Source organism: Rhinoderma darwinii, chromosome 3 (genome assembly GCF_050947455.1).
Source record: "Rhinoderma darwinii isolate aRhiDar2 chromosome 3, aRhiDar2.hap1, whole genome shotgun sequence".
In the NCBI taxonomy this organism is placed as follows: domain Eukaryota; kingdom Metazoa; phylum Chordata; class Amphibia; order Anura; family Rhinodermatidae; genus Rhinoderma; species Rhinoderma darwinii.
In genome coordinates this window covers 376,745,670-376,772,497 of record NC_134689.1, presented here as the reverse complement: position 1 = coordinate 376,772,497, position 26,828 = coordinate 376,745,670, and the positions used below count along the sequence as shown (strand labels likewise).

At 43.7% G+C, this 26,828-nt stretch overlaps 1 protein-coding gene across 1 annotated transcript in view; it reads right to left on the bottom strand.

Annotated features, from left to right (window-relative positions):
- Window positions 1-23,260, bottom strand: part of NOTCH3 (notch receptor 3) — a 64,457-nt gene extending 41,197 nt beyond the window's left edge. Inside the window, exon 1 of the mRNA XM_075858790.1 lies at window positions 23,113-23,260. Within this exon, the coding sequence (XP_075714905.1) occupies window positions 23,113-23,185 (73 nt within the window). The 5' untranslated portion in view covers window positions 23,186-23,260. The remainder of the gene's footprint in view (window positions 1-23,112) is intronic.
- Window positions 23,261-26,828: the final 3,568 nt, after the last annotated feature.

The following is a 26,828-nucleotide window of genomic DNA, read 5'->3' as shown; positions in this document are numbered from 1 at the left end:
TACATATCTCTATGATACGAATTACGGCGGTTCAAAACTGGCCTTCGTCTTTACAAAGATTCAGGTTTCTTCAAAAAGCGAGAAAAAAAAAGGAAGTATAGAAAAGAAAACAATAAAAAAAAAAACAAGGTTACAGTTATGTAGGATCATAAAAACAAAAAAACGCATTCTCCCGTTGTTTGCAATGGGTATTCTAACAATCCTAGTTTAAGGTCTTGTGTGATGCAAAAGTACAAAAACTGTACTGTATATCCGCGCTCTTTAGAAAGACATGAATAGACCGTTTGTGGTGGCAGCCCGACTAGAGTCCTTCATCCCCTAATGAGTGTCCGATGCCATCGTTTGAAGGCATGGAATAGTTACACTTTATAGAAACAATAAGGGACATGGAACACGTAAAAAAAAATGGCAATCACGGTTTAGGCGGGAAAGTGAAAATCTTATAAAATGGAGAATAGGGAAAAGAAAAATCTGCAAGCCAGTCTAGTAACTGAGAATACAAAGACACAAGTGATCCTAGGGGCCAAGAGGACTCAGGCGGAGGATGAGAGACAGAATGCAAAAGTGCAGGTGGAGGAATGAGCAGGAAAAGGGAGGGAGGGTTCGCTATTGAGAGGCAAAAATAAATAAATATATGAACATCAAGGGAATGATAGAAATTGGAGCAGACAAAGAAGAAAAGGAATAACTTAAGATAAAAGAAAAAAACGTTTACTGACTGGCATTCAATCTAAATAGTATTTTTTAGTCCAAGTTTTACGTTTTCTGTTAGCGACATCAGCAGAAATCCCATAAAAATGTATCTGAGGCTGTTAACCCGATTGGTTCTGAAGGGATTTACGGATGGTCTGAATAATGGTTTCATCCTTTTTTTGTAACATTTCAAGTGCATTCTTTAAAAAAGCAAAAACTAAAATTTTTTAAATTCTAAAAATCACTAACATATGCGGGCAGCGGGTGTCTTAAGAAGTGTTGGCTACAATTGAGATTTTAGTACAAATATTAAATTGAAAACATCTTGAAATTTTCCTTTACCAACTCAAGTGTCTTGTGAAAACAAAACCCCCCAAAAAAACTAAAAATGCTGTTCATAAAAACAATAAAGTGGATGAGTTTGGGGATTGGCTTAATAGAAAATATTGTAGCACAGTAAAACTCCATTAATCTGATATTCCAGAAACCATAACCGTCACAGCAAGATATAGGCTTCCCTCTGTAAATTGGAGAAGTCTCAAAAAGGTACAATTGAAGTAGCCATTTTATCCTGCGTGGTGTTCCTGTTGGGTCTTGTTCAACCTTTTAAATTTTACATCGGATCTGGATTAGATAAGTTTGACGTCCCATTAGTGCTGGACTAAAGATCATTAGAAGACTCCATAAAGCCAAGTATGCTTTACCATGAAGGACCAGGTTATCCCCCACAACAATGCCATCTAAGGACGTCAAATGTGACGAATTATCTTTTGCTCACAATAAATCTTTTAGACCATATTCACACGTTCAGGAATCGGTCAGGATTCAGGCCTGGTTGTCGCAGAAATACGTCACCTGCCGATTTCTGCTAAAGATTTTCTAAAAATATTCCTTGGTGGATATGCTGGTGGCAAATCCTGATCGTGTGAACCTAGCCTTAGAAAAGGATTGGGCCAAATCACTTATGTCCACAAGAAGACAAAAACAGCTAGCTTGATCGCCTTGAGATTCAAAAATGCAACGCAAATCTTTACGTGGGGTACTATACACGGGGCAAGATTTTAGCACATATCCCTTTGATTATATAGCACCAACATATTCCACAGAGATTGTCATCATTCGCATGACTGCTTGTGGGCCTACAAATCATTAATGACCTTCTTGGCCACTGGGGCTTTGCAGAGCGAGAAAACTAGGGGATAGAAGTTTCCATTTTCTGAAAAGAGTTGACAGTGACTAAGGCCCCATGCACATGCCCGTAAAAATAGTCCGTAATTGTGGACCACCATTATAGACCCATTCACTTCTATTGTCCACGGACACCTTACGGGAAGGTGTCTGGGGCATAGAAGTGTACCGCAAAAAGATAGGGCATGTCGCAGGCCGTGATTACGGGCACGCCCGTGTGCACAAGGCAAAAAACTGTGCCTGTGTGGCCAATTAAACAATAAAATCGCCTCATTCTTGGTACTGGTCCTAATAGTCAAGAGGCAGCCATACATTTTAAGTCAAATGCCGGTTCTGCCAAAAGTGAATCCTTAGGACTCCCCACTAAAACATCTGCTGTGGGTGGAAGGAGTTGAATAGTCGGGAAACCTCCATACGCATTAATATGCCCATGTTTATGGCCACGTTATCCCCCAGTACAGACACTTTGAATTTTTTGTGTTGTGTTGCTGCAGTCTACAAGGCATCACTTACTATACGACCACTAAAAGTAACCAAACACACTAGATATTGTAGACTTTAGGAGCCAGTCAGCGGGATTCAGTAGCCGGTGTGACATATAAACTTCCACAGATTGAAAATTTCTAGGCACATTCACTAACCCAGCTATTAGCATCTATTGAACTATTAGGCTATGTTCACACGTAGAGTCAAAAACGTCTCAAAATACGAAGCTGTTTTCAAGGGAAAACAGCCCCTGATTTTCAGACGTTTTTTGAGCCACTCGCGTTTTTCGCGGCGGTTTTTGGAGCGGTTTTCATTGGAGTCTATGAGAAAACGGCTCCAAAAACGTCCCAAGAAGTGTCCTGCACTTCTGTTGACGAGGCTGTCATTTTACGAGCAGTCTTTTGACAGCAACGCGTAAAATGACAGGTCGTCGGCACAGTACATCGTAAAGCCCATTGAAAGTAATGGGCAGATGTTTGCCGACGTATTGGAGACGTTTTTTCAGACGTAATTCGAGGTGCAAAACACCTCCATTACGTTTGAAAATAGGTCATGTGAACCCAGCCTTAGGCTCAACGAAGCATCAACGGGCCGGTTACGTGAATACAACAGGGGAAGATGGGCAGCCGCCAGACATCACTTACTATCCCGAGAAGCACTGGGATCCAACTTTTCCAAATGCCCGTCTCCCATGACTGTGACCCTTGGGAGAGAGGCAGCTTAAAGTCAATCTTACCACCATTTTCAACACATCCGAATACCATCTATTGTTACCTGAAATCAGCCACTTTAGGCTAGTGCGAGGCTGACCACGTTCTTAAATGGGATTACAATAATGTAACTTTTTCTCCAAATTAAAAATAAAATTGCTGCACCTTGGATATATATATATTATTTTTATTTTTAAGCATGCTTGAAAAAGGTCCTAAAGTTGGACAGAAACGTTGCATCCTGTTTTGCCGTATAAAATAAATCACCTTTATTTGCCATACCGGAGTGCTGCGGGATTTTTTTTATCAATTCTACTGGGATTTTTATCCTCAAGATTTTCACAGCGTAACCTTCACCACTTGAACTTTTTTTTTTTCCTGTCCTGGATCACATTACACACCCCCATGAAACGTACCCTTAGCGCCTCGGAAGAATTGTTTTTGAACTGTGAAAGTAATAAAGATGAATGTACAGCAGAGAGAGGAACGCAGAGTGAAGGGTGGTGACTGGAAAGAAAGGCAAGTAGCCAAGAAGAAAGCTCAAGAGAAGGAGGGGGAAAAGAAATGTGAGAAATTTTTGTTGAAACCTTATTTTCCCCAAAAGTCAGAAATAAAAAAGGAAATTCCAGTTATACGTAAAAAAAAAAATGTGCTAAATTTTTTTAGCACTTCTCTTTTTATACATTTGTGCAACTTTGAAAAAAAAGCCATTACCCGTTTAGATACTACTAAAAGATTGAGAATACCCCTCCCCCCAATATACTTGTCAGCCATTTTAGACAGTGCTGTAATTGGTCAGAGGCTGAGATGGCCTCAAGAAAAAAAAAAGCAGCGTTTTGCAGCTTTCTTTGTCTTCTGTTGTAATGATCCCAGAGCAGAAGGAGGAAAACTCCAACATCCACTTTGCTTTTATTTAGGTTTCAGTTTCTAACATTAGAGACATTTATTTAAATTCAATTTAAAAAAAAAAAAAAAAAAAAAAAAAAAAAGGGGGGGGGGTGTTAAATCTTAGCGAGACGGTAAAAACGAGAGTCCCCTTTTCCTCTCCCCCATGCAACAAGAAGCCCTGTGGTTTTCAGCAACTCGTGTTCTGCCTTTCGGATACGTTTTTGCGGGTTTCAGGACAGCCTTCTAAGCCAAACAATAAGTTTCTCTTTTTACAGAATTAACCGGATCAAAACGTTGTGCCCTTCTAGGCTTTCAGTTTCCACGAAGAAATGCCATATTCAGCTAAAATGGTCAGCGCATGGGGCAAAGGCAAAAAAAAAAAAAAATGCTATAAATCACGTCCTATTCCCGCCGTCTAAGATTCATTACCTCAGAAGATTATACCAAAGTCTCAGCTATCGGATTTAGCTTTTACAGGGTTTTTTTTTCCCCTCCACGACCTTTGCCGCCTCATGGTGTAGATGCAGCTTGCTGCAGAGCTCCTTTTCCATCTTTCAGATTTTTCTCTCCCCTCCTCTCTCCCACATCTTTCAATAGGGTCTTTTCTTTCCCCCCTATACCCATGGTCCTCATTAAAATGCCAGAAGGGGAGAAAAGGACTTTAAAAAAAAAAAAAAAAAAAAAGCCATACATAAAAAAAACACATCCACTGCTCCATGAGAAATTTGAGTCCCTCTCTCCCCTCCTCCTGCTTTCCCAGACAGGCTTTTATAGGGGAGGGAAACATTCCCATAGAAGACGGACGTGTGTATTGTTCCCTATCAGACTATAGGGGGGGGGGGGGGGGGGGGGGGGTTTGAATTAATAAGGGAATACAGCTTGAAATTATTTAACTCCATGTCTGCCAGACATTTTCCATCAGGAATTTGAAGGAATGTGTTATAGGGGTGAAGTGAAAGCAAATCTAGTTAAGGGCCAGTTTCCCATGAGCGGAATACATTTCTGCATCCGTATTATGGCTGGCAAATCCTGACATGACCACAGTGGTCCCTACGATGCAGTTAGTTCAGGTCATCAGACCCACGGTTGGGCCGGGATGTATGGCCATAGTACTTGTGGGAAATTTGCCTAATTGCTTTACGCACACTTTTTGTGCCGTGTTTTATGGAGTCTGGGTTTGTTTGTTTGTTTTTTTTCCCCCCTAAAAAAACCAAAAGGTACATTCCTTTCATCATCATCATATCTATATATAGCTCTCTCTCTCTCTATATATTTATTTTTTATACAAAAACACATTGAAGGCCAGTTCACACTTTTTGACAGAGTTTGATGCGGAAACAGCGTCGGAAAACGCGCCAAAAAACTGTTGAAAATGCCTCCGATTGATTTCAATGGGAGGCAGAGCCGTTTTTTTCCCGCAAGTGGAAAAACGGCTCCCGGTAAAAAGGGAGACGCCCTATCTTTGGGCGTTTACGCCGCCGACCTCCCATTGACATCAATGGGAGGCAGAGAAAGCGTATTTTGCGGCGTTTTATGCCCGCAGCACTCAATGGCCGTGGGCGAAAATCTGCGTGCAGGCAGAGTAAAATCTGCCTGCAAAAAACTCAGTGTGAACCCAGCCTAAAGGCTGCGTTCACAGAGCTTTTTTGCAGGAGGAAAAGATTTTGACCTTCCTGAACAGCGTGTGCTGCGATTTTCGCTCGCGCCCATTGAGCGCTACGGGCAAAAAAAAACTCTGCGAAATACGCTTTCTCTGCCTCCCATTGATGTCAATGGAAGGTCAGAGGCATAACCGCGCAAAGATAGGGACACGTCCTTTCTCCCATGAGGAGGTTTTACCGCTCGCGGGAGAAAACTGCCTCCGCCTCCCATTGAAATCAATGGGAGGCATTTTCGGCCGGTTTTTGACGAGTTTTGCAGAGCGGTTTCCGCGACAAAGAAAATCAAGTGTTAGGCCCTGTTCACACTGAGTTTTTTTTAAGAGGCAAAAAAAAATTTTTTTTTTAAATAAAAACAAGCTATGGTCGAAAATCACCGCTAAATGATGAAAGAAAACCGCCAAAGCCAGCCTTGCTGTAACTTTGTCAAAACGCCTGAACCAAAAAAGCCACAAATAGGGAGTGCAGAATATTTAAAATATATATTTTTCTGCAAATCCAGGGGGCATTTTAGTGCATGTTAAGAAGAATTTATAGTAATGATTAGAAGTTAGGATTTGCGAAGCAATACTAACTTTGGAAGAATGATCCCGTTCCTAGCCGGGCCATGTGAACCAAAACTCTTGATGTCACTGCCCCTTTCCCTACTACTGTGAGAATTTGGTTAACAGACCTGGCCTCCATTGTAAGGGTATGTTCACACACTTAACAAAAACCGGCTAAAAATACAGGAGCGGTTTTCAAGGGAAAACCGCCCGATTTTCAGCAACTAACGTTTGCAGCGTTTTTTACGTCCGTCTTTGGAGTGGTTTATCTATGGAGTCAAAAATCAGCTCTAAATACTCCTCAAGAAGTGACATGGACTCCTTTCTACGCTGCGTTTTTTTTTGTTTTTTTTTTTTAAACAGCCGCGTAAAAAATGCCCCGTGGGAACAAAACGCAGGTTTTTCCATTAAAATCAATGGCCAGATGTTTGGAGTCGTTCAGCCCCCGTATTTTTAGCAGTTTTTCGGGGCGTTTACGGGCCGAAAATAGGCTGTGTGAACAAACCCTTACAAAACTTTTCCAAGTAATTCCAAAGAAGCTGTCAACAAAATAATGTTTTCTTCTGGTTGCAATTGATGCACAAGCTGGAGTGGTTTAGCACTGGCCCAAAGGGTCCAATTGTTATTCTAGGAAGAGGTAAACTACTAAAGCTTGTACCCTAAACCCTCCACATAGCATTGGAGATGAATAGAACACAGAAATGGGCTAAAAGAGGCAAGATATTTGAGAAGGATCAATTGGAAGTAGAAATCTGACTTATGAGGACATGATTTTGGACGAGATGAAGGATTAATAGGGGTAATAAAAGAGCTAAAAGGTCACAGGGGTGAAGGGGGTAAGGTGAGGAGTGGCACCAAAAGAACAAACTGAGGTGTAAGAAAGGTCAGAGGCAGGATGGAATTTATTTATTGGCCATTGCCACAATAGTGACAGAAGGGTGATGACAGACATTCGGCCAAAAGACCCGAGGGTGGGAAGAAGATAGAAAAGATAGCGTCAATAAATGAACTAAAAAGACGACCGACACACACACACACACACACACACACACACACACTTCACTCTGTATGAATAAGGCTGGGTTCACACCTACATCTTTCTGTTCTGCTCCATCAAAAGAGAACGAAAATAACAGAAGCGCCGATTCCGTTGTACAACGGACACCACCAGCGGTTGACAGAACCCATAGACTTTGTTCGGTTCAGTCATGGTGTCCTTGGCTTTAGCTCGCCATTTTCAAACAGATCTGCGACAGAGTCCCCTAAAAGGAGCCTCCAATGCAGATATAAAACGGAGGCCTAAGGCTGGGTTCACACGAGCATGTTACGTCCGTAAAGGACGGAACGTATTTCGGCCGCAAGTCCCGGACCGAACACACTGCTGGGAGCCGGGCTCCTAGCATCATAGTTATGTACGATGCTACGAGTGTCTGCCTCGCTGCGGGACAACTGTCCTGTACTATAATCATGTTTTCAGTACGGGACAGTAGTTCCACGGAGAGGCAGGGACTCCTAGCGTCGTACATAACTAGGATGCTAGGAGCCCGGCTCCCTGCACTGTGTTCGGTCCGGGACTTGCGGCCGAAATACGTTCCGTCCATTACGGACGTAACATGCTCGTGTGAACCCAGCCTAAGGGTGGTTTCACACGCTTTCAGAATGTGCTCAATTTGACAATTTATTTCGATAGTCTATTCCAATTGTCTCAATGTGTAAAGACTTGTAGACAAATCATACGCATTATCGAAGCCTAGCAAACCACCCCAAGGCCCTGTTCACACTGACTTTTTTTGTAGGCAGAAAACTCTGCCTCAAATTTCCGTCTGGAATTTTTGTCAATGGGAGGTCACAGGCATAAACTCCCGAAGATAGGGCATGACGCTCCATTTTCCTGCGAGACAGTTTTTCCGCTCGCAGAAAAAAATTAAAAAAAACAAAAAAAAAAAAACACAAACACCTCCGCCTCCCATTGAAATCAATGGGAGGCATCTTCGGAGAGTTATCCAACACTGTTACCGCGTCAAAAAAAAACAAAAAAACTCAGTGTGAACAGGGCCTAAGAATTTATAATCCCTATTTTAACAATTAGCAAAACAATGAAAGGTAAGCGACCAAAATATTTTTAATGGCTGACAAATTTAACCTTACATTGTAAGGGAGTTAAACATTCTGCATGTTATGTATAAATAGTATCCATAGTGTATGGTCACAGATATGGCATCAATACAAAAATCCAAACAGTTTTGCAATTTTTTTTTTTAGGCTTACGCCTCATGCACCCGACCGTGTGCGCCGTCAGAGTCTCGTCAGTGATCCGAGGAAAGATAGAATATGTGCCATCTTTCCTCGGTTCGGAGACTGTTAATTTTTCACGGACCCGATTCACCCGCTAAAGTGAATGGGTCCGTGAAGACTATCAGGTGCCACTCTGATGCCGTCAAAAACGACCCGAGTAGCACAACTGTCGTGTACATGAGGCATTACAAAAGCAGTTCTAGAAAATGGTCCTACGTTTTTCTCTATATAAAAAAAAAAAAAAAAAGTGTTATCGCAGTATAGATGGCTTTTTTTTTTTATTTTTTACGCTGAATGCATGGGTAAAACACAGCTGCAGTCAATAAGCAACAACGACCGTATGTACGACTTCGGCGGGATTCACACAAGCGTGTTCAGTCCGTGATATACAGTCCGCAGGTCGATTGCATTTCCCTAACTAAGCACACTGCAGGGTGCTGGGCTGTATACTTCATACTAAAGACAATTAGCCAACAAAATGGCCGCTCCCACCGTTCACTCCCCTTTAAACTTACATTGCTTCTTCCTTCCACTCATTTATGAAATAATGTTGTAATAAACCTGTACAGGGTGGTTACCACTATAATAAGCTTTTACCAGCGACGAGTCAACGACTCACGCTCTACCAAGACATAAACCAAGCAGCCTAGAGTAAAGAACATTGCAAAACCAAGCAGACCTGTCACCTGCACAAGAGGACGACCATCACCCTGTGGGATAAACCAATATTCAGAACTGTAATTTAGCAACTGTTCTAATGGGACTCTCCTACATTTTTCCAGAAATCTATTTAATAAGTCACGGAGATAGAAAAGTATCGTGCAAGTACAGATCCGCCACATTGCCCCTTCTCTGGCTTCATCTAACCGGAGACAGACTGGTTGCTAGGGATACGATGTCCGATAAACCTATATAACAGGCTGTAGTTATTAGGCAGAGTGCGCATAGCAACCAGACTAATATTATTGCCTCTTGGGGGGCCCCAATACAATTTTTTGTGTCTCCTCAGGTCCGACCTTCAGTCTTCTCTCTAGCACAGCTATGCATGAAATGGCGCATAGGAGGAGGATGGGTGGAGTTTTCATAGCCCTTTTGGAAGAACAACCTCCAGAGGGCTTTCTTTTTAAAAAATGCCTCAAAAACCGCGTGTTAGTACAAAAATCGCCTTAAAAAAAACGGAGGGGATTTTCGCAAGCAGATTTATCTCTGCCTGCAAAAAAACTTAATGTGAATTGACCCTTACATTTTTCTCAGATACTCTGTTCAAATCAGGACTGGCACTATATATTGACAGCAAAGAAGGGCAAAGTAGAGGATTGTCGGAAATCACGGCCATGTCATCACCATCTCAAACTGCAGTATTAATCTGATTTTTCAAAAACCAGGAGGAGAAACTTTAAATTATTGCCACAGAAATACCAGACCTTGCCACAGTCCATTTCTCACATTCCTTTCCATACTGGGTTAACCCAAGATTAAACAACAGAGGTGAATCAGAAAAAAAAAAAAAGTTTAAATTCTTTAAATCCGGCATCACTGGGACTGGAAAGATGACAGATTATTAAATATTCTATATTACTGGATGACCATAGAAACTTATATAAAACTAAATGAGCATTTTTTTTGGTCTACCATAACCAGAAAATTCTATATACGTTTGACTGTATAATAATCTGGAATATTTGACAATCTGGCCCTTGTCACATACAATTAGTGCTGGATTAAAAGAATGGGACTATAAAAGTTTGCCAACCTATACATTTTTGGATAAACATCTGTGGCTTTCACCGCAGTCTTCTCCATATGAAAGGTACACATTCTGCATTCTTGCGGTGTATATGGCTTAACAAAAAAATAGGCCGGTGTCTCTTACTCAATGCGAATTGTTCTTTTCTGCTCAGCTGTAAAACACCAGTCTGGCATCACCCTCGCCCCCGGACCCGCCCTCCATCCATCTCCAAGCTGCGTGCAACAGTCCCTGACTGCTTAAGAGGACTGTTGCTGCACTGGCCCCAGAGACTGGCATCCTATGCCCAGTGAATGCCAATATTGTAGAAAATAACTGGATAATAAATGCGATCGCGTAATAAAAGTGCTCGCTGGTCTGTTACACAATGAGGACGGACTGTAAAAGGAAGGCAGCTGTTACTCAATTTCCAGAAGGCCCCCCCCCCCTTGGTGATGGTTATTGTCAAGAACTGATGGGGAGTGATTAAAATTAAATAGGATGACTAGATTTCCTGAAACGCCAGCTCAGATATTAGCACTTACTGACGGCCTATTTCCTCTGAAGGCAGCAAGCTGGGTGCTAGGTATATAGGAAGTGGTGATAAGCAGCACCGCGGCCCTAAGGCAACTCACAGGCCTGAACTATGAGAAGACTTTTACCCCAGAACATAACAGTAATATGATCTACACTGACCCTTTTGGGAGGATCACCAAAACGCCCATGAAAATTGGTCAACTCCAGTGCCCAAGCCTCCGAAAGATCACGATTTGAGGATATCCCAGAGCGAACACATGACTTATGTACTAAGAATTTGGTCACCTGTGCAATACTAAAAAAAAAAAAAAATCCTAAAAATGTGACGGAAGGGGGGGGGGGGGTAAGTACATGAAGAGTAGAGTTAAGAAACCCTAGAGGGCCTAAATACGTAGTATATAGATTAATTGAAGAACTTCACAGGGGTGGTCTTCTCAAACAGGTGGTCTTTTGGAGACAGCTTTGCTTTATCGTGGAGATACCACACACTCCATTGTCTATATTTATTACTAACCACTATATTGCACACATGTACCCAGCATGACTTTCCTATATGTACCCTGACCACACACTTCTTTTTACTATCTAGGTCATAAATGGAATTGTCAAGACTTTCCATTCATCCTTTTCGGGACCGTTATCAAGAATAGGGTAGCCTTAGGGATAGTATCGCTGAATTGGATTGGACGAATGCAGATATTCTAACCACAAATGATTTACACCCATATGTATTTTCGAAACCAACCAGAGTCATCCTTTTTGGTTATTTTAAGAACTTGGTATAAAATGGTAAAATATGGAGAAACCTTGAGTAAGCTCAGTTCTAAGCCGATCATTTCCGTCACATTTTGATGTCAATATAGCATTACATACAGTCACGGACAGCATGACACGTCACATACAGTCACGACAGAACTCCACTGGTCAGACACTGCTGGCATATGTGGTTCGTCGGATCCGGCAGAGTGCCAGGACTTCCATTATAAACCGTAACGCAGATATGAACAGAACCTGGAAAGATAGACTGGAGATCCTTTAAGGCAGCCATAAATATAACAATTGTGGTGATTTGAAGACTTAGCATTAGGTGCAATGATCTTTAAAAGGGTTTTCTGATTTGGACAATCACTACGTTAGAATGGTGCCTTAACAATAAGCTGATCACGAAGTGTCCCTGTGCTGGAACTCCCAACCATCAGCTTTCATCTTTGGGGAAACCTGGCAGAAAGTATTCCCTTTCCCTGCAGCGCCACCACAGGTAAAATGGAGAATCCCATAGTTGGCATTCAAATCAGAGAATCATCTGTGTAATGCACAATAGGACAAGACAGTGAGAGACGCTCTTTGTAACGGTTCTGGTTAGAAGATCCTGAACAAAGTACTCACCCCCCCTCTAAGAATGCCTAATAGAGTATATGAAAATGGGTTTTCTAAACTGGACATCCCTTTTAAAAAGGGTTTCCTACGACCGGACAACTGATGACCTATCCACAGGATAGGTCATAGGTATGTAATCAGTGCGGGTCCAACACCGGGACCCCGCACCGATCAGCCGCTCTGGATGCCTCCGGGCTCTGTATGTTTTGAAGAGTATGCAGTAGTTGGAAGCAGATAGCTCCGACCACTGCATAGTGGCCGTTCTGAGGAACTGCAGCTCCTCTCCAAATCTCTTGAGTAGGAGTAGAGCTGCAGTATTGCACGGACGCTATTCCGTGACCGGAGCCATCTGCTTCCAGCATGTACGCCCGATGCCCGGAGGCAGCTCGTCAGTGCGGAGTCTGCGTGTCGGACCCCTACCGATTATATATGGATGACCTATCCTGTGGATAGGCCATCAGTAGTCCGGTCATGGAAAACCCCTTTAAATCTTTGGGAACAACTCAAGGCTATAAAAATCCATAGAAATCTGTTCAACTGGTCCTACAACTAAAATAGATTTTCTGATTCAGTAGAAAGAACCATTTTATTAGTCAGAGAAAGAAACCCACCCATGACCACCTTGTTCCCTCCATGTCTTAAGAGGTGACGGGGCAGCTCTAGTGTGAGGAGCCACCAAACTGCTCCCTGTATCACGTCTTCCTGGACCCCAGTGTGACATGGGACAAGTGAAATATTGGGGTGAACGGCAGTCAAACTTGAATTTAGATTTTGAGTGAAGTTACACTTTGGAGGGAGTCAGTCAATTAATACGTTTAGTCATGCATGTTATTGGTGTTTTCAGAATGACTAGTGGGAAGTAAGATTGAGTTGCCCTAGCTGAGGCCAAGAAGTGTAGTCATGGAAACTAATGCTTAACGGAGCGCTCACTGAACAAAACTAAAAACGTGGGGCGCCCATGCTACATTAGATGAGCTGGCACCGGGCAACCATATGGATCCCAGCCAAGATGGTCGAATACATTACTTTTATTCTTTCAAAAGGAATTGGGGGGAGGGGGTTTGCACAAAACAACCTTTCCTCGGGCACATTCTGATCAATGATTTAGACGACGGCCCACAGGGCGCTTTACTTGGGGCCCCAACATACGCCTACAGAAATTAGTAGCCGGAACATCGAAACCGATCCTCTCAGGAAATAAGCCAGCTGCTCCCTGGCATGAAAGATCTGATTTACAAAACACGTGCTCATGAAAACGCTATCACCAGTAAATATACCCTTAAAGGGGGTTATACCAGAATCGACAGTTATCAACTATTCACGGTAGAGGTGATAATTGTCTGATCGCTGCAGGCCTAACTTCTGGGCCCCCCCCACAAAGAGAATGGGGGTCTCAAAGCTCCCCTTCCTACTCACTAAAAACCCCAAAGTGAGGAGGAGCTTGGATTGGAACTGCAGCCGAGCATGGGCCCGCCACTCTATTCAATGTCTATAGGACTGACAGAAAAAGGAGAGAAGTGAGGAAGAACAGGGGATTCGGGACTCCCTTTCTTATGATTGGTGGGGCAATCACAGTGATCACCTATTCTGTGGATCAGTAATCACAATTAATTCCAGCAATACTTCTTTAAAAGGGATGTATTAGCAGACATTGGTGGTATTTCACTAAGACATGCCACTAATGTCTGATCAGCAGGGGTCCAACTGCTGTATCCCCCACTGATACCACTTTGTCTCCTGTCAACTTCAAATGCTTTTTTGCGGGCAACCACATGGGCAGACTATGCGACCTCAGAAGAAATCTGAGCAGGACCAACAGAAGACTGTGGGGCATGGTAATTCCCAGCAACACTGCCACTTCTTCTAGCAATCAGTGGGAGTCACATCAGTCGCACTATTAATGATCGAAGTTTGGTGGCATATCTTAGTAATAGGCCGCCAGTGTCTATCCTGAGACCCCTTTAAGTTGTCCTCTATTCAGCAGGGGAGTATTAAACAATCAGGTGTCTGGGAAATCAGCACGACAGGTTCTGTGGAAGTAATTGTAACGGCCATACGGGTGGTCACTGTTTCAGGGGGGAAATGAACAAAAAAAATTTATGTAACATAAATTGGCATAGAAAAATAAAACAAACACACACCTTTACGAAGGCTTAATAAAGTTAAAGATTTTTAGGCGGCAACTTGTCCAATGTCCAAACCCCTATTAGATATTAAACCTCCGCAGCATACGAAATCCAGCAGCAGCTTTATTAGCATGGTTAATTTAAGGTAGTTCTGCTTTTCTTAATATACCTGCTATATACCCGTCAGTCAGGGCCTGGCAAAACATATGTATAAAAAGCCAAAATAAATTATTATTACCCCCTTTATTGTATTTACCAACCAAAAAGGGGAAGTACCAGTGCCCAACTGTTTTCTCCCGAAGGGATACCGATCAGATGTATATACAGAGCAGTTATTTTTAGAAACGCCACGTATATACATGAATATATACTTTCATAATCTATAACAAGGCAACCTTGGGGCCAGCGATAAGATCTTCAATAGAAAACCACCAACAAAGCAGCCAGAACGTCACTGAGGCACCACAAGCTCGATGAAGAATACCAGTGTACCCGCAGCCCATTAGTATTCTGTGCCAGTCAACAAGAAAGTAGGACAGCATCTGGCACCTGCCATTGTGTGGCTACCAGGCAGGGAATAGTGTGTAGACTTGGCCATAGATGTAGACATTTACCCTTGATTGAATGCATTTCAAGATTTTTCACAATGGAAACAATCAGGAAAGGGGTCGGACAAACACACATGAACTTCTCAAAATTTTCTAATATCATAGATCTACCAACTATTATCCTTGGACTCTTAGGGTATGTTCACATGACATCTCCAAATACGTCTGAAATTACGGAGCTGTTTTCAGGAGAAAACAGCTCCTGAATTTCAGACATTTTTTTACAAGTGCACGCGTTTTTTTAGCGGCATCTTTTTCGGACGTAATTGGAGCTGGTTTTCATTGGAGTCTATGAAAAACGGCTCCAATTACGTCCCAAGAAGTGTCCTGCACTTCTTTGATGTGGCCGTCATTTTACAGCGACGCGTAAAATGACAGCTCGTCTGCACAGAACATCGTAAGACCCATTGCAAGCAATGGGCAGATGTTTGCCGACGTATTGGAGCCGTCTTTTGAGGCGTAAAACGCCTCCATTACGTCTGAAAATAGGTTGTGTGTACATACTCTTAGGGCATAAGGACCTTGTAAAAGGAGTTTTGAGCAGAGAACCATCCTCTATTGGGGCTTGTTTAGAGGAACCTAGATTTAGTCTGTGTGACGGCCGTTTTTTTTTTTCAACGGCATTTTTAATGGGGCTATTCACATGGCCATTGATTTAACTGACCATGTAAATGGCCCGCAAAAAGCTAGGACACGTCCTATTTTTGTCCGTTTTCACGGATCCCTCAATAGACTCAAGTTTATGAGGGATCCGAGAAAACAAGTCCTACACAGGTGCAGTGAAACACACTGCATGTCCTATACTGGTGCGGAAACTACCTAGTCGCCCATTGAAGTCTATGGGTGCGTGAAAACCAGACAGGACAAGGTGCAAATCGGTAGTGAAAACTGCAGTTTTCCACAGCTGATTTGACACGTTCATCTGGCCCTTAGGATACATTCACACTTCTTCATTTTCAGCCGTTTGTCGGGCCGTAAACAACTCGAAAAGCGGATGAACATATGGAAGTTGAACGCCTCCAAACATCTACCCATTGATTTCAATGGGAAAAATGGCGTTTCGTTCTGACAGGGCGTTTTTTTAGGCGGCGTGAAAAGAAGTGCAGGTCACTTTGAGACTTTTGTAACAGTTTTTCATTGGGTCAATAGAAAACAGGCCGCAAGAAACGCTAGATGCTTAAAAAACAGCTGAAAATCAGAGGCCGTTTTCCTCTGAAAACAGCTCCGTATTTCACATCCGTTTTTTTGTTTAACGTGTGAACATACCCTTAGCGATAGCGGAGAGCCACTGCAAACAGTATCTCCAGGAGACTCGGATGGACCATATATTACTACATTTGCTTTGCAGAAATGCATACGTGCAGGTTGGTCAACTTTAAAAAAAAAAAAAATAAAATTATAGACTGATGACTAGAATTTCTACATCCATGGTCATTTTAACACTTATGGATATCCACGGTTATCCATGTATGGTTGGGGGGCTACATAGTGACATTCGGTAGCACAGTTACCTCGACCTCAATGTTTCCCTATAGGACACAGGATTGTTCAACCTTCACACTAGAGCTCATTAAGACGAGCGCAATACTAGTTTGCGTGCTGTGCGTTGAAATAACTGACAGCACACGGACCCATTCATTTCAATGAGGCTATTCAGACATGCAGTGAGTTTTTGAAACCCACCGCATGCCCTATATTGGTACGTTTTTCCGCACCTAGTTGCCCAATGAAGTCTATGGGTGCGTGAAAACCAGACAGGACAAGGATGACATCTGTGTGCGGTATGTGTTTCACACATCAGTTATGTGGAAAAGCAAATAAAAAAAATAAAAATTGCTTGCACGGACGTGAAAAACGCATGCCACACTGATGCCAATACACACGCACACTGACATGAAATGTAGGAAAAATGCTAGGTTTTTTTTACGTGCACAAATCGGACACGTTCGTCTAAATGTAGCTTTTTTAAAAAAAAAAAATAATAATATTTGCAATTCACCTTTCGACACCACAAAAAAAAGTTGCATTTTACAAAAACAAAATTCCCCTTTTTTTTTTTTTTAATTCCTATGTTTTCTTCTCCATTAACAGATAAAGCTGTACGTTTCCCTTTGCTAGAGAGTAATGAATTGCAAAGAGCGTATGTGATGGTTATGGCTGAGCCCACACACGGCAGACAAATTTCCACTGCGGATTGGGCAGCAAACCCGCATGTGTTACATTGCACAGGATGAAAAATCAGAGACAAATCCACAACAGAATGGACATGCTGTGGATTAGGATATCTGAGCATTCCCTTTAATCCCACACAGATTATTTCCGCTACACATGGAAGGTGCGTTTAAAACCCCATGCACACGTATTGTACTGTAAAATGCTGCAGATTTTCAATGTGGAATCTGCACGAATAATCCACAGCACGTGAAAATACCCTAAGGCTGGGTTCACACGACCATGTTACGTCCGTAAAGGACGGAACGTATTTCGGCCGTAAATCCCAGACCGAACAGTGCAGGGAGCCGGGCTCCCAGCATCATAGTTATGTACGACGCTAGGAGTCCCTGCCTCTCCGTGGAACTACTGTCCCGTACTGAAAACATGATTACAGTACGGGACAGTTGTCCTGCGGAGGGGCAGGGACTCCTAGCATCGTACATAACTATGATGCTAGGAGCCCGGCTCCCTGCACTGTGTTCGGTCCGGGACTTGCGGCTGAAATACGTTCGGTCCATTACGGACGTAAGATGCTCGTGTGAACCCAGCCTTACAGTTAGGGGGCTGTTTACATCTTTCATCACAAGAGTTAATTGGCTTTGCCAGACAAAATTGTGCAGCTGGCTGCGCTATTACATTCGGAAAAATTACTAAATCAATGTCGGTGACCCGACAGAACCCTTTAAAGTCAATGGGTTTCACTGGGAGCCGAAACTCTCCGTCATGCAAAAGATACCGAGACTCCGGGATTTTCGTTGTTCTGCTCCTATGACAGAGCAGAGCAATGAAAACACGAACGCAGATACGATGTCACGCCTGACAGCAGAGTAGTAAGAGACAGCTGTCTGTTTCCAAGGGCAACCAGCAGAATTCTAAAAGTTGCTCTGTACAAAAAAGGAACAAATGCTATGAAAGAACTCAAAAACTATGCCAAAAAAAAAAAAAAAAAAAGTTATTCAACCTTTGAAACAGAGAGAGAGTTTAGCCGTAGGATCCCCCCACTGATATGGAGATGCGCCATAATTCTCCATTGAAGTCTATGAATGCACTAAACGTCTAGAAGCGAATCATAAACTTCAACATAAATGATTTTGCTGGTGCATCGTCTACCTGGACCCTGGGTAGAACACTAGAGTAAGATTAGTCATTCTATAATTGAGGTGCAGCCCAGGAGAAGTTTTTGAAATTATATTATGAAGAGGCCAGGAATGTAGAATAGATACAGAAGCTTATCCAGCTCGGAGGAGAAAAAGAAAAAGAAGAAGAGGGATTGCGATGTGCGTGCGGTCATTCACAGAAACTTTAACAAAGTGTCGGGAGTGTGAATAGACATCGCATCCTGGCTGGAGGCGATGTCCATTCACCCCCAAGACACATCGGTAAAGTCAATGTGGGAGTAAGTGACAGCACAGCGTGATCTCGCGATATCACACTGTGTAGAGAGTACTGCTAAAAATGAAAGTAGAGAAGAGTAGGACGCTGATTGGTCAGCGTCAGACACTCCTCTCTCTTTACAACGCCCAGTTGGTCAAAAAGTAAAAACACGCCCAGTTGTCGATTAAGAAACTAATTAGCATAAATCTAAAATTGTTCATAACTTGGCCAAAAATTATCGTTTTTCAAAATAGAAACCACTGTCACCTACATTACAGCGCCGATCAGATTATGTAGGAGACAGGGCACTTATAATCTGGTGACAGAGCCTCTTTAAACATGGCCGAATCGGAGGATCCAGTCATTGAGTACGCAGATAAAAAAGGCTGAAGGCCACGTTACCACTTGAGTAATCTCACCAAATCTCAAGGCGTGTAAGACGCACACATCCTATTTTTAATTTTAGCAGAATGCAATGAAATGATGATATTATTTGCCCCTGTCAATTAAGTCAACCGTGATATCAAAACCCACAGAGTATACGGGCACCTACAGACCGGGTAGGACTACACAAAAGTAGAGGAAGAACACGGACCGAGCTCAAACATGTTTTTTTTTCCAGGATAACAAATGACCATTTCAGCCTTGTCTGGCTATGCAAACCCCATGAGTGATAAGTTTAATGTATGCGGTCATTTAAGTAAACAGACAAATACCAGATAAGAAACTCTGGGAAAAGAAAAGCAGCAGCCATACAAACACAAGGAGTATCTGCTCCGTGATTTATCAGCCTCTTTAATAAGCTTAATATGAAAATCACTAATGGGTGCACAAACAGCGACAGGAAATGCCACGGGGCAAAAAAGGCAAAATAATGGTCGAATTGACCCCGTTCAATTTAGAAATGGAATTAGTTGAACGTAGAAAGATAAAACGTGAACTACGAAAAAGTTAAATTTTACATTACGCAATTATATGAGCGGAAACGCTTCCGTACAGAAGGACGAGGGGGCAACTGATCAAAACCTGATGCCCACCGAGACCATATCACACACAGACTGCAACAATCCTCTGTTTTATAAAGCCCTAATAGGATAAGCAATAACTTAGGTCCGCCATACCCAGATAGAGGTTGACCGATGCCCCCATACACACTCAGTTGAGTGTACATGTATTTTGAATGGGGAGGGGGTGTAAGCCGTGGCTAGACACCTCTGGCAACGACTTATCACCCCTGAGAACAAAAGAATCGGCAAGTTGAAATCCAACTGCCTAATCCTTCTCACGTCCTGTGCCGTTAGGGAAGAGTCAGAGACCCGATAGACATTAGATGGTCGGCCGATCCTACAGAAATCAGCAGGTTCAGTCAACATTAATCTAGTGTGTATGGCCACCTTCACATTTATTGGGGAAAATTTACTATCGATGACCCGGCCCTACCCTTTTCTCAAAGACAGGGAAGGATCAGATGCATACATGGTGGGAATAGGAGGAGAATGGGCAGATGTTTATTGGTAGGGTACCCTTCAAGATCCAAACAAGAACCATGCCTTCATCATAAGTTTCATCTTCGGGGGCTCCTATATAAGCTTCCTAATGGGATTATCTAATATTTATTGCAACTGGTTTTCCAAGAGAATATCAGCAGAGGACGTAAGAAAATAAAAACTGGGAGGGATAGAGAAATATTTCATAATGGGTCCAGACAAAAAGTAGGCCAAAAGGGACACGAGAAAACCAACCGAGCACAGTGTAGGCGGACTTTACCAAATAAATAGACACATACATACGAGAAGAGTTCAAGAATAAAATAGAGAGGACACGGCCATAAGGAGCGCAAAATTTATAAATGGTGGAGGGGGGGTAGAGAAAGCAAGGAGACCAAGAGGGTACGGAATAATGAGGAGCCCAAAGACGAGACAAGAATGAGACAGAGTCAGAATAAGGAGGGAGGAGAGAAAGGGAAAGTGTGAGAGGAGAGAGAATAGACAAGAGGAGGCCAGCGAGGGTGAGACAAGAGGGGGAGCTACGGGGTGCATAGTGATAGATGTAGACAGTGGTGGAGGAAGGGGGGGCAATGAAGATAAGAGACTCAGTGGGAGCGGGCAACTTTAAAGAGGTCAGAGGGCAAAAAGACAGAGGCGGCCCGCAGGGAATAAAATTGTTAAAAGCAGCAACTAAGTAGGAGTGTAACCTGGCGGAATGGGGGTGGGAGATGGAAACAGGCAGTAAGGAGTGGGAAAAGTAGACAGATTGATGTGAAGCAGTGAGGGCATGGTGACAATACAAAGTGGATGTAGATACGATGGATGAGTGGTATGGTCAAGATAAGGTTTCAAAGCTGGCCGCAGACCCTCCGATGACTAAGACCACCGATAACTACCCAGGTCCCCGATAATCGGAGTCTGTGCAACTACTTGAGGATTCCTAAACTACGGTGGAAACTTTTTAGACTTTCTTCAGAACTTTTCTAAGTTGATGGCCCTTTTTGTTGTGGAAAATTATCTTCGGGACCAACATCAGGTCGAGGATACATCGATGACCAGCTTAAGAGAAAGTTGGCACAGGAGAGAAGTACCGTGTAGAGCAGCTGGGTAGCGGGGAAAATGGTGGCACTGGGATAAGGATGCCAAGGGAGGGTGAAGGGGTACTAGAAAGGAAAATTCTGCAAAGAAAAACAGGGGTCAGAGAGGAGGCAGAGACACAAGATAGACAGGCGGGCAGACAAGTATCGAGCAGCTGAGAGAGAACAAATAGGTGAGGGATGGGGAGGAGAGAGGGGGAGAAGAGAGCGGCAGGAGGTAGCAGACAGATTTGTGGGGGCAGTTTGAGAAGCGTCTACCCCCCTCCCCCTTGTCCCTTATCCCAATTGTTATCACACAAGAAAAGTCCCTTCTTTCCCTAACTACGCTCAGCCCTCCTCCCCCTCTCCTTCCCTCTGCCCTGAGGGAGAAAGAGGAGGGGGAGGACGAGAGGGGGGATGGGTGGGAAAATTCAGAAAATGGGATTGAAGAGGGAAAAAAAAAAAATCAGTACGGATTGAGGAGCAGCCTCATGTATAGAGCACAAAGGATCATACACATCCAGCTGCATCCAAGCCTTAAAGAAGTCACAAAAAATATTCACAAATCCACAACGTAAACACTATTAGTGGATAGCAGTGATTGATCCAAAAACATCCTCCATTGTCTAATTATCAGTTCTCAATAGCAATACAACATGTAGCAGAGCAGAGTTTGTTTGATGTAGCAGAGCTGGGTTTGAGTTCAGTTGCTGATGTGTGATCTGTCATTTTTACATAGGACTGCTGGTCAATTTGCTCAATTATCTTAACCCAGAGAGTTAACACAACGGGCTAACCACACTGCTTTAGCTCTGCTACATCTTTACGCCAATAACACTGGAGAGAAACAATCAAAAATTCCTCTACACTAAACGCCCGTAAAAGTAGACGTGGCCACAAACGGTCCAATATTGGAAACCCAATAAGAACGGTTCCAAAAAAATCTCACCATAGACTCGTCAATTATCGTTCCATATAACCAGCAGGTCTAGTGCCAATCCACAGTATGGAGTGGCAGATACAACATCCCATATACCACAAGTGCAGATGTACAAATATGACATGAATATATTATATACCGTATAGTATCAATGGTATGGAAGGACCTAAAAGTACCCGCAACGGATGCAAGAGGGCAAATTCCATCAGCCAAGGGTTAAAAGGGAAGGCAATAAAAGAAAGGTTAAAAATAAATCAAAACTAAATATTGTATAAGATATTAAAATAAATGGGATTATAAAGAAAACTTGTCAAACCAGGGTTAGTCGCAGCCTAATAGTTGCATTTACCGCCGACTTGTGGCAAAACTACAACTCCCAGCGTGCCCTGGCAGCCTTTGGCTGTCAGGGCATGCTGGGAGTTGTAGTTTCGCAATAGATGGGGAGCCACAGGTTGTCGATGGTTCCTTCTACGCCGCAAAATCAAGACACTTAAACCGGAGGACTTGATTGGACGCAGGTACTGACCCCTATGACACATGGGATATACACAGCAGTCCTTATATACAGTCCTTAATGACTTCCTGCCCATAGGGTCCTGCAAAATCTCTGCACCCTGTCATCTGTGGGAAATGTAAAACGCTAGAGAAAGTCACCGGCATCGCAACGTAGAAGCGGTGAACGCGTTACAACAATATAAACGCATCGTGCACCGTTGGCCATAGACCAAACGACTTCTCATACGTTAACGGATCGTCACATGGGGCGTTTATTGAACAACCCACAGGGCGCCTTTCAAACGATCAGACACAATTTTAAACTTTAACAATAATTACGTTGCGGTGGCGATTAATGGATACATTTTTACAGTCATGCATTTTCGTCAATCGCATCGTTACAATAAATCGTAGGGTTTATGCGATTCAGGCCAATTTAGACGACTTAAAAAAAAAACTTCTGATCATAATAAAAAAAAAAACAACAAACAAAAAGTCACTACATAGCGCAGCAGAGACGTATACTCAGTGACAACTTCTATAGATGTCATACTCCCTATAGCCACAGTACAGTATACACACACAGTACTATTACATGGGGAGACAGACATACCAGCACATGATGGTGCCGACTACGTGGATACGAGGGCACACATCCCCCCAACACACAGCCGGGACACCATACTTACCATAGATCCCTCCGCCTCGACTCAGCAACACCGCAGTCATCCACAAGAATCCGTATATCCCCGGCTGCCCCATGTTGCAATCCTCCGCCGGGGAGCCCTCCAAATCCGGAGCTCTACTTTCGTCCGGTGACTGAGCCACACTAATGTGTGGGAGTTCTAGAGGCAGCCGAGCGGAGACTAAACCACGCCCCGCGAAGAACGCAACACCAATCATCAATTCCTAAGAAAAGGAATATATCCAATCGCTGCGTTGGACATAATTTAGACCACGCCTTCTTGTCTGTGCTTTTTTTCACAGCGAAGGAAGCTCCGCCTTCTTTGTTTATAACCTTTCTATCACTTTACGCATATTTTCCCAGTAACTACAGTCTGGGAGGGGGCGGAGTTACAAATCACAGCTTAGACGCGCCCTCTATATTTGCCTGTCCAATGAAAGCATAGATGCTACTTCGGAATGCGTTTGAGAAGGGGGAGGTGATAGCGTCTCCTAGCAACGTGGGAGGAGGGAGCTTAGATTCCAGCACAGTACCACGTGGGGTGGCTAGTCGGTGCAATGGATCAGTCTGGGCTGCATTGTCCACTAGTGTGCTGGCCTGAGTTCGGACATTCCCGCCATGGATAATGTCAGGAGAAGCTTTGTTTCAGTGTAAAGTAGCCGGATAAGGATTTAGGTGCCAACCATAGAGTGGCATTCATTGTTATTCTGTATATTGAGGTGTCAGTGTGGGTTAAATATTAATCTCCAGTTTTCATTCTAATATTGATCTTCTGACCATTGATGTCATCTCTTCCTAAGCTGGATTTACCATTATAACTAAAGTACACGCTGCAGGAATGTTCATTTTGTAGCGAGGGGTTAATAAGAAGTTTGCCTTTTTAAAAATATTTTTCCTCACCATTTTCAAGATCTCTGCTTGTTGTCAGTTAATAGAAACCTTAATGTTTGCATCCAGAGGTTAAAATCCTTTACAGAACTACGTATTTTCATCTTATAAAGTAATGCTAGGATATGTCATTACTTTATGATCAGTGGGGGTCCGCTCCCCACCGATCCTTAGCGTCCGCTCCCCACCGATCCTTAGGGTATGTTCACACGCAGTGAGCAAAAACGTCTGAAAATACAGAGCTATTTTCAGGCGAAAACCGCTTCTGATTTTCAGACTTTTTTTTAACAACTCGCGTTTTTTGCGGCATTTTTGGAGCTGTTGTTCAATGGAGTCAATGAAAAACGTCCCAAGAAGTGTCCTGCACTTCTTTTGACGAGCCGTCTTTTTACGCGCTGTATTTTGACAGCGACACGTAAAATAACGGCTCGTTGGAACAGAACTTCGTAATTCCCATTGAAAGCAATGGGCAGATGTTTGTAGGCGTATTAGGGGTGTTTTTTTATGCGTAATTCGAGGCGTAAAACGGGGGGAGTGGGACATTTTATAGGCTTTGCTTTCTGCACCGATGGCGCTTGTCCTGGGAGTGGAAATTAAGAGGTGTAAATAATAATTTCTGGCTAAGGCTGGGTTCACACGAGCACATTAACGTCAGTAATGGACGGACGTATTTCGGCCGCAAGTCCCGGACCGAACACACTGCAGGGAGCCGGGCTCCTAGCATCATACTTATGTACGACGCTAGGAGTCCCTGCCTCGCTGCAGGACAACTGTCCGTACTGTAATCATGTTTTCAGTACGGGACAGTAGTTCCACGGAGAGGCAGGGACTCCTAGCGTCGTACATAACTATGATGCTAGGAGCCCGGCTCCCTGCACTGAGTTCGGTCCGGGACTTCCGGCCGAAATACGTCCGTCCATTACGGACGTTAATGTGGTCGTGTGAACCCAGCCTAAATGATTAAAGTCCATGGCCTGCTTGCATCACCGCCACTGCCTTGTACCATTCCCCCATATGAGTGTTCTGTAATCCCATCTCCACCCTCTGTCCTCCAGAGATTCCCCTGTCTCTGTCCTCCTCTTTATTGCCACAGCACCAGCTTCTCCTCTCTGAAGAACCAAATCAGTATTCCGTATTATTCTCAGGCCCCCACTATTACACAGTGAAACCTTGAACTTCTATCTCTTCATTAGTTTACGGCGTTACTTTTCCCCTCCCTCCAACACGTCCTGGGCCATTCTCTAGTGTCACTGCACTACCTTTCCTCTTCCTCTTTCCACACAGTACACTGCTATCTATTCTCCAGTGTCACTGCACGACCTGTCCTCTTCCTCCTTCTCCACGGTGCACTGCTATCCATTCTCCAGTGTCACTGCACTACCTGTCCTCTTCCTCTTTCCACACAGTACACTGCTATCTATTCTCCAGTGTCACTGCACGACCTGTCCTCTTCCTCCTTCTCCACGGTGCACTGCTATCCATTCTCCAGTGTCACTGCACTACCTGTCCTCTTCCTCCTTCTCCACAGTACACTGCTATCCATTCTCCAGTGTCACTGCACTACCTGTCCTCTTCCTCCTTCCCCACAGTACACTGCTATCTATTCTCCAGTGTCACTGCACTACCTGTCCTCTTCTCCACAGTACACTGTTATCCATTCTCCAGTGTCACTGTACTACCTGTCCTCTTCCTCCTTCTCCACAGTACACTGCTATCCATTCTCCAGTGTCACTGCACTACCTGTCCTCTTCCTCCTTCTCCACAGTACATTGCTATCCATTCTCCTGTGTCACTGCACTACCTGTCCTCTTCCTCCTTCTCCACGGTACATTGCTATCCATTCTCAAGTGTCACTGCACTACCTGTCCTCTTCCTCCTTCTCCACAGTACACTGCTATCCATTCTCCAGTGTCACTGCACTACCTGTCCTCTTCCTCCTTCTCCACAGTACACTGCTATCCATTCTCCAGTGTCACTGCACTACCTGTCCTCTTCCTCCTTCTCCACAGTACACTGCTATCCATTCTCCAGTGTCACTGCACTACCTGTCCTCTTCCTCCTTCTCCACAGTACACTGCTATCCATTCTCCAGTGTCACTGCACTACCTGTTCTCTTCCTCCTTCTCCACAGTACACTGCTATCCATTCTCCAGTTTCACTGCACTACCTGTCCTCTTCCTCCTTCTCCACAGTACATTGCTATCCATTCTCCAGTGTCACTGCACTACCTGTCCTCTTCCTCCTTCTCCACAGTACACTGCTATCCATTCTCCAGTGTCACTGCACTACCTGTCCTCTTCCTCCTTCTCCACAGTACACTGCTATCCATTCTCCAGTGTCACTGCACTACCTGTCCTCTTCCTCCTTCTCCACAGTACACTGCTATCCATTCTCCAGTGTCACTGCACTACCTGTCCTCTTCCTCCTTCTCCACAGTACACTGCTATCCATTCTCCAGTGTCACTGCACTACCTGTCCTCTTCCTCCTTCTCCACAGTACACTGCTATCCATTCTCCAGTGTCACTGCACTACCTGTCCTCTTCCTCCTTCTCCACAGTACACTGCTATCCATTCTCCAGTGTCACTGCACTACCTGTCCTCTTCCTTCTTCTCCACAGTACACTGCTATCCATTCTCCAGTTTCACTGCACTACCTGTCCTCTTCCTCCTTCTCCACAGTACACTGCTATCCATTCTCCAGTGTCACTGCACTACCTGTCCTCTTCCTCCTTCTCCACAGTACACTGCTATCCATTCTCCAGTGTCACTGCACTACCTGTCCTCTTCCTCCTTCTCCACAGTACACTGCTATCCATTCTCCAGTGTCACTG